Here is an 8763-nt window from a genome sequence, read left to right as displayed (position 1 = left end):
AACCTCATTATATTTCTAGATTTCATACAAATCATTAGAAATTAGAGATTATGAACTATCCACTGTTGAATGTTGATTGCTCCTCATACATTTCATAAACTTCTGGGAACAAGTATCATGCTATAAATAGAGCACCTACCTTACAGAAGAATTGTCTGCATTATGTGTTTTGTACCCATTGGGGATGTGCATGTACTGGTTGGTGCATATGGACTCCCTCCTTTCTGCATGCGCATATATTGCAGTACATATGGATACATTAATAATATAAAAAAAATTCTTAAATGTATTTGTAATTTGCACCCAGGAATCTGATCTAGACTTGTAACTGCTTGCAGCTCTTGTGGGTAAAAGAAAATTTGCAAGAGTCATGGTCTATGGCTTTTAGGTGGATGGATCTTAGCGACTGGTTGGCATATAGGTAAGCTTTTGAGATCTGATCTATAATGTGACTTCATATCTTTGATAAAAATGTAAATATTGGCTTACAGTTATGCTGTTTTAAGTGGTTGGTGTTTGGTGGACACTTATGTTGCCATTCCAGCCTTTTCAAAGCACCATAGATAATTATTCTCTTTTACATTTTCCTCAGAGCAACAGGTGATGACACTCGTAGCCTATGCACGACAGTGTGCAAGTGGACATATCTTGGTCATGCACATATGCAACAAATGAATGAAAATGACTCTCAGGCTATGGAAGCCTGTGGGTGGGATGATGTCTTCTGGGAAGAAATTGGGCTTGGAGATCTTGTGGAAGGGAATCATGCAAAAATAGGTATGCATGATTATGTTGAGTTTCCTCCAAATTTATTGACTTAATCCCTGGATGAAAGGGTTAACTTTTTTCTTCTTTCAGAACTTGGTGGGAAATGAATTAAGGAAAAGTATGCTATGGACCATATGATCATGGAAACAGTATGGTCCCAGAGGCCTTCTCTTCCCCTCAATAGGTCAGATGGTGTTGGAGGGAGATTGGGTCTACCAAACATGTCAGGAATTCAGTTGTACCTCCTATTCTCCTTCCATCACTGCCAAACCCATTTATCTATGGTGATAAACCATTAACCCCCATGACCTTGCTGTTGCCGTTATAATATGAGTAATAGCATATACTATGTCATGAATTAATACCTTATGATGCTTTGATAAATTGGATTATTGAAACTTTTAGCCCTTTGGTGCTTTTCCATGAAATATTAGCTAGTAGTGTGTTGTTCGAGTGCACTTTTCTAGCTTATTTTCTTTTTAATGTTTGTCCTTTTTATGGAAACTATACTTAGTTTCAATTATTTATTATCAGCCAGTGTATCTTAAGGAAGCTTCATGGTCTTTATTGTGTGGTGTACGGTGATATTAGAACCACACCAGGAACTGGTATTCACACCGATTGGAGGGGTCCCAGACTGGAGTGGACCCTGAACCTGTATCAAACTGGAGCATATCCAGTTCTACTGACCGGCTGGTTCAACTGATCTATAATGGATAAGTATGTCCCAATAGACCGGTTGGTTCAACTGATCTATTGTGGATAAGTATGTCCCAATATGAAAGGTCAAAACAAATGATGAATTTTCTGGCCATTTTTTTACCCATTTTGTCCTCTTTTTTTTTTTTTTTTTTTTTTTTAAAAAATAAAATATTTTCACACATTTATAGGGGTCTTGAGGTCCATACGAACACTTGGCTTGGTTTTAGGTGTTAAAGCCCCAATATTGAGGGAGAGAGCAAGTTTGGCTCTTTTGCTTTCTCTTCTCTCTCTCTCTAGACCCAAAACTCCTATAACTTGAGGTCCTTCTCTGGCGAGATTTAGGACTTCTCTGGCCACATTTTGGGGGAATGTGTCAGCCTCCCATGCAAGTATTATGTTTTTTGCTTTTTTTATTTAAAAATTGAGAAATTAGAAAGGGTTACATGGTTTCTATGGGGTTCTAGGAAAGGAATTTTTAGCTAATATTGCAGTGGGTTATATTAGGCGTGTGATATTGTGCTTTTTATGATATATTATGGGAATTTGTATGGTTATGGGATTCACTTACTTGATTAATGCCCTTCAAATTCAATGTCTATATCTTAAGGAGTTATTCGAGTGCTTCATGTAATATATGAGATTGTTTATATTGTAATTATGAAATTTTTGTTATTTAAATGTTTTTGTAATTTCGTTTATTTATGATATTATATTTTCCTTTTTGCTTGCAAATATTTTCAGATATTTTTTCTAAATTTCTCTGGAGTTTTTTCATTTTCTTCTTTTTCGTTTTCAACTTTTTTCTATTTGTTTGTACTTTATCTAATTTTACTTATTTTTAAAACCTTTTAACTAGTTAAATATTGCCTCCATTGGTTCGATGGCCAGTCTGGTCTTGTTAACACTTATGGTGTGTGGCATGTCCTATGTTTTGCCTTTATGTTTAATTAGTAGGTTAAGTCTTTGGTCATAAGTAAACTGTGTACAGGACGAAGCGTTGCATTTCCTGGACATCCCTTGGGTTCTGGTCTGACGGCTGCTGCTGCACAGGCAAGAAATTATATTGAAGAATCCACATTTATCTTAAGATGCATTTGCGGTTCACCAACTCAGAGAAACACAGTTATTCAAGAAAAAATTTGTCTAATACTCATTGGGGATGATAGTTTTAGTTGCGAGACCAATTTTGTTTTGTACGTTCCACTTTTAACAAAATCATGTTGAATGTACAGGAGCTTGGTCTCGCAGTGGGAACCCCTGTTGGAGCTTCATTGATTGATGCTCATGCAGGAGGTGTAGGGGTGATGGAAAGCATGCCTGCTTCACATTTTCAAGCAAAAGGTATGTGCAAGATGCTTTTCCTTTTCTTTCCATTGGGAAGTATACAATAGTAAAATGGATTATGGGGAAACATAATCCAGTGGGGTCATCCTCATTGATGAAATAATGGACATGATGGAGAGAGAGTAAGAGAACACACCAGGAAAGGGCATCGCTCCCATGGACAATGGTTTTCCGCTTTCCATTTTATTCGATGGTGATGACCAATGGACAGTGTTGGTCTACAGTCCTTTGGACTATAGTTTCTTTTCCCTTTTCCCATTGTGAGGTTTTTCTTATTTTTTATGAGAAGAGTGGACATTGCAGGGGTTGACGACAGTGAAACAATAACCCATCGTATGGTTTTGGTTTGTGGAACATCTACTTGCCATATGGCGGTGTCACGGAGTAAAATCTTTATTCCAGGTGTCTGGGGCCCATTTTGGTCAGGTATGCCTGGTGTATATTGGTCTTGTAAATTAGAAAGTTTGCTATAATCCAATGGACTAGGGTATACTAATAGTCCATAGGGGTCATTACAATGATGAATGATGATGTGAGAACTAAGATGACCTCATTGATGTGTCCTTCTCCCTCCATTCTTATCAATGTGGTTGATAAATCCATTGGACTGTGGTTTCCCTTATTCCATCGATTATCCCTTGGTCCATTGGATTATAATTTGCTTACTGCTTGTCAAATCCATGGTGAAGAGTAGAAAAGTATGATGGTTCTGCGATTTTATAGGCTATTAATAGATGCGATAAGTCATATTATCCTGGTTTGTATTTGGAATTCAAATGCATCCACTGTCAAATAACATTGATCCTGTTTGCCAGCAATGGTGCCGGAATATTGGCTCACAGAAGGAGGTCAAAGTGCAACTGGTGCCTTGCTAGATTATGTCGTTGAGAACCATGTTGCCTCTCCTCATCTTGCTGATCGTGCTGCATCTCAAAGTAATTAATGCATTAACTTTTGGGCTATATGGAACTTTGGTGAAGTGGAAGTTTTCCTTGAGTTATGGATACAGCATCAAGCTTAAGCTTGTTCTTTTCATGTAGTTTACTAAATTTAGTATCACCATGAATGCATTACTTTCTATTGCCAAATTTTCTAGGTCTTTCACTCTATGAATCACTGAACAAGATATTAGAATCAACCATGCAAGAGTTGAAAGCTCCATTTGTTGCCTCCTTGACCCAGGATTTACATGTTCTTCCTGACTTCCATGGGAACAGGTAATATAGTCTTTTGCCGAATATTAGTAGAGTGTAGCATAATGGGCCTTTCTAATTATCATAAATCCTACATTTTTCAATAAAATGCTTACTACAATGGTGAATGATACAGGTCTCCAATTGCAGACCCCTTGGCAAAAGGAATGATTTCTGGCTTAACACTTGATTCAAGTGAGAAACAGTTGGCCCTCTTATACCTTTCAACACTGCAGGGTATTGCATATGGCACACGCCATATTGTTGAGCACTGTAATGCTCATGGGCATAAGGCTAGTATTCACTCTTTGGCATGATACTTACTATTGAGAGAGAAATTCTTTAACATGATATCTTCTGATTGATGGATGATCTGAATGTATTTAAAGTTCCCTTGCTTGGGACATCATAGGCACAATCCATGCGTTTTTTGGGAAATAGATTTCCTTTTATGTAAAAAAATACATTCTGTCCAAATGCATGAGAAACTTTATTATGAAGATATTCCTGATGGAAGAGTACTCTTCATTGAGGGCGATTCCCCATAAGTTAAGAGTCAATGCCACCCTATCCCCTTTCTGGCCTGGTGATAGCATAAAATTTAGACTAGGACTCTTATTGGAATCCATCAGTTTCCCATCATGTATATGAGGGGGACTAAGAAGAGTTTGACTTGCAAGCTTATTGTGATTCATCCCTGGCTTTCTAATTCTTTAACATAGAGCTCTGTTTATATGCATATACTAACCCGAGGTCAGGTACCACCTAGGAACTTATTAGCGATTTGGGGCGTAAACTTTCACAGAAACTACTCTCAGTTTGGGGCAAAAACTCCCACTTTCTCCACCTTTAGTGGAGTTTGTTTCTTTTCTTTTGATGTTGGAAATATAACAAATGCTGCTCCTTACTAAAAAGAAATTGTTTCTTTTGTTATGCTTTTCATCCTTTGTGCCAGAATGTCCATTAATTGTCACATTGACCATTGGCTAAATTGTGCGCTACTGGAACGAATGATTCTATTGACCCCCATTCCAACCTCACAACTTGTTATCTTTAATGATCTTCTTTTTTGCAACTCCAAGGCACCCATTCACACTATAAGGTTAGGTTAGCAGCATTCAGTTCTTTGTATTCTCAATTTCTAATCATTCATTTGGTCTCATACTCTGTTATCCATTATGATGCAATAGGCTTATTTTTTTTTTATGTGACATTTTTTAATACGAGCTATGTTTTGTCTACAGATTGACACACTTCTTGCATGTGGTGGACTTTCCAAGAATCGCTTGTATCTTCAAGAGCATGCAAATATAATTGGTAGGTGAATGCACTCATGCTGCCTTTGGCTGCACACTCTCTTGCTTTCATACAGACACACATGCACACACACATATGCACATGGAAACCTGGTAACCTAATGGACCTGTTCTCATAGGCTGCCCAATAATCCTTCCAAGAGAAAATGAGTCTGTGCTATTGGGTGCTGCCATCCTTGGTGCTGTTGCTGCTAAGAAGTTCCCAAGTCTTCATGCTGCAATGAAAGTACTGAATGCAGCTGGAGAGGTAATCTAAAGAACTTGTTACTCAAATAGAACCAACTAGAGAAAAATAAACTGTAGAAATGTTGCAGCCATTGATTACTCACATCTTATGGTTCTAGGTATGTTTTCTAGTTGAGTTCAAGCAGTTTTTATGATCCAGTTCTTGGTTTGTAGGTTGTTTTGCCATCTCAAGACCCTAACATGAAGAAATACCATGACGCTAAATATCGAGTTTTCAGGGACCTGTATGAGCAGCAGCTCTCATACCGTTCAATTATGGCTGAAGCTTTGAGCTAAATGTGAAAATATGATAACAGTGCATGAAGATGCAGAGAGAATTTAAGTTACCCGAGGGAAATATGATTCCTTCAAGTTCCAAAGATCACAAAAAAGATAAAAGCAAAAAGAGCTCATGGGTTAATGATTTATTCATGTATTACTATGGCCATTCAATTTCTTGTAAATGACAGCAAATAAAGCTCTCTGACTAATTGTATAGAAGACTTCAATTCATACTTCTCTGTGAGGTACTGTAAATAGCTGAACTTTCTTTGCGGAGACTTCTTTCGGCTAGATATAACGTGTATGCAGAAAAGTGGAAGTGGCGAACACAGTTGTTCGACTCTTGAAATAGCTGGGCCTTATCTTATCAGGAAATGGAAATTATAGGAATTATTGAGGCATTTACCCATAAAACTTTTCCACTGTGACATGGCCCAAGGTTCAAAACCAAGCTTCCTCACCCAATTTGGAAGGAGCAAATCACTAATTAACCACCCCGTATTCTAATCAATTAAAAATTTGGGAGGTTTGGGGTCCATTAAAAATTCTCTGTTTTGGTCTGCTATGTGCATATAAGCTTCCCCAATTTTTGACAATGGTCTCTGTTGTTTTCACAGGAGACCCGTTTGGCCTCCATGTACATTTACATTCTCCTTGTGTGCAGTGAAGATTTTGGAAATTTGATGGTTGTGTTAAACTCCCAAACTCGATGAATTTCTAAAACCAAGAAGTAGATTTTGTTTTTTGTTTTGTTTAGTTTAAAATGTTAAGTGCACCCATCCCATAATAGAATAAAGAGTAGTGTTAAAAAAAATGGACTGCCCAGCGCCTAGGCGGTCCAGAAGGCTTAGGCGTATCGCCCAGGTTTAAGCGGCCGGTGGCTGCCCAGGGCCTGTGCCCTACTCAGAGGCAAAAATGTTTTTATTTTTTTTGAAGATAAAAAAGGTTAAAAGGAGGAGTTTTAGGTTCACTTAAAATCTAAACCCACAGTTTTTAGAGAGAGAAACTTTTAGAAATTTTATTTTTTAGATTTTTTGTTTTCTTTTGAGATATCTTCTTTAAGAGCTAGTCGAAGTGAAGACCCGAGTTGGAAATATGGATACAATTTAATTTCAAATGACAAAAATTTGTGAAAAAAATACAAACTGAGGGATAAAACCGATTGAAGAAACATCTTGTAGATATCAAGGGGGATGTTGTCTTTTGTAAAAATGTTCTTGAAGCTATCAAAGATGAGATTAAACAATATATAAGTTACGTAAAACAAAAAAAAGAACAAAATCCTTGTTATAAATCTATTTTTGCTATTTCTTCTAAGAAGTGGTTCGGGTTGGAAGTATGTGTACAATCGAAAACTAAATGATAAAAATTGTATAAGTTGCAATTTTGTGAAAAAGATACCAATGGGGGAATTAGCCGATTTAAAAAACACTTTTTTGGTGCTAGAGGTAATGTTGCTTCTTGTACATAGGTTCTTGAAGCAGTTCGGGATGAAATTAGACATCTTTTGAATTTAAAAAAACCAGAAAATGATGAAAATAAGCATTGTTTTATGGAAGTATCTTCTTCAGGTTCTAGTCGGAGTGGTGATTTGGGTTGGAAGTATGGTTATCACCAGAATCCAAGTGATAAAAATGGTATTAAATGTAATTATTGTGGAAATGATACTGATGGGAGAATTTACCGGTTTAAAAAACACTTTGTCAGTATTAAAAGGGATGTTGCTTCTTTAAAAAATATTCATGAGGCTACCGGAGAGGAAATTATACAATATTTGAGTTCAGAGAATCACAAAGAAAAAGGTAGAGTACAAGACTCCTAGGGCTTCATTGGACAGACTGCACATACTAGTAAGAGGAAGGTAGATAAGAAACAGAAGAAGACGCGCATTATATTGAAGAGGGAGATGACTCTGATGATGATGGCGTCGACTCTGATGGATATGATGATATGCTTGTCCTATTGATATTCCTTCTGATGATGATGGCGACTGAAGATTCTTACCTCTTGGTGTTGAGTGTTGACTGTTATGTTGAGTCATGAGTGTTTACTTTTGTTAGACTGTATATTTTCTAAATTTTTGTATATTTCTGTTGTGTTGAATGTTGATTTTTATATCCTACACTTGTATAGTTTTATAGTTTACTTATGGATTATCAAAATTTTCTTCTCGACGTCCAATTTTTTTTTTTTTTTCAACTTGGAATATAGTATATTGGTATGTTTTTTTCAATTGGGTAGCCCCCCAAGTTCTAGGTGCCTGCCTAGGCACTGGGCGGCCTGGACTCCGAGGCTGCTTAGGACCCGCCTAGCCCTTTTTGTTACACTGAAAAAAAAACATGAATCATCTGAAAAAAGAAAAGGAAAAAGGCCACTCTTTTAGAAGGGGAGAAAAACAGAAAAAAGTTGTCAAAATACCAATGAGAGATGAGCCATTTAACAATTTAATCATATATTTTGATTTAATTTTAAAATACCTAAAATGACATGTGATAAAAAGGGTAAAATTTTAAATAATTCATCTCTTATAGGTATTTTGATAAATGGAAAGTTTCTATATTTCCCCTACAACATAGATACCTCCACCCCCCATCTAGCTGTCCAATTCAGATCAAGTGACCTGCTGACTATTTGATCTAGAATAGGCGTCTCAAAGTATTTTAATTTTAAATTTTTATTATAAATTTTATGAAAATAAAATTTGGTACGTGCCATCTTCTCAATGGGGCACACCTAAAAGAATATTAATTTTTTTTGATAAAATATAATAACCAAATACCCCTTACTTTTAGGGGTATTTTGGTCATTTTATTTTAATGGGAATACTTTTTAAGATTTTTTAAAAGCACGAGTTTAAGAGAGAAGTGGATGCTCAAAATTTAGTGTCAAAATAATTTATGAAAAAAGTAATAAAAATAAAATAGTGTAGAGAC

The 8763-nt window shown here is 36.4% G+C and overlaps 1 protein-coding gene across 5 annotated transcripts in view; it reads left to right on the top strand.

Annotated features, from left to right (window-relative positions):
- Positions 1–6085, top strand: part of LOC18435493 (FGGY family of carbohydrate kinase) — a 17299-nt gene extending 11214 nt beyond the window's left edge. For 4 of the 5 annotated variants that reach the window (XM_006845537.4, XM_020667930.2, XM_088854371.1 and 1 more), the window contains exons 5-15: positions 339–421; positions 593–777; positions 2459–2520; positions 2703–2811; positions 3118–3240; positions 3630–3749; positions 3911–4031; positions 4144–4300; positions 5252–5324; positions 5443–5570; positions 5723–6085. In XM_006845537.4, the coding sequence (XP_006845600.1) occupies positions 339–421; positions 593–777; positions 2459–2520; positions 2703–2811; positions 3118–3240; positions 3630–3749; positions 3911–4031; positions 4144–4300; positions 5252–5324; positions 5443–5570; positions 5723–5845 (1284 nt within the window). In that variant the 3' untranslated portion in view covers positions 5846–6085. The remainder of the gene's footprint in view (positions 1–338; positions 422–592; positions 778–2458; positions 2521–2702; positions 2812–3117; positions 3241–3629; positions 3750–3910; positions 4032–4143; positions 4301–5251; positions 5325–5442; positions 5571–5722) is intronic. The other variant, XM_088854370.1, reaches the window with a different exon arrangement.
- The last annotated feature ends 2678 nt before the right edge of the window (positions 6086–8763 follow it).

The sequence above is a fragment of the Amborella trichopoda genome, chromosome 12 (genome assembly GCF_054954075.1).
Source record: "Amborella trichopoda isolate Santa Cruz 75 chromosome 12, AtrichopodaSantaCruz75HAP2 v2.0, whole genome shotgun sequence".
Taxonomy (NCBI): domain Eukaryota; kingdom Viridiplantae; phylum Streptophyta; class Magnoliopsida; order Amborellales; family Amborellaceae; genus Amborella; species Amborella trichopoda.
The sequence above is the reverse complement of the archived record's forward strand: the minus strand, read 5'-3'. Positions and strand labels throughout refer to the sequence as shown.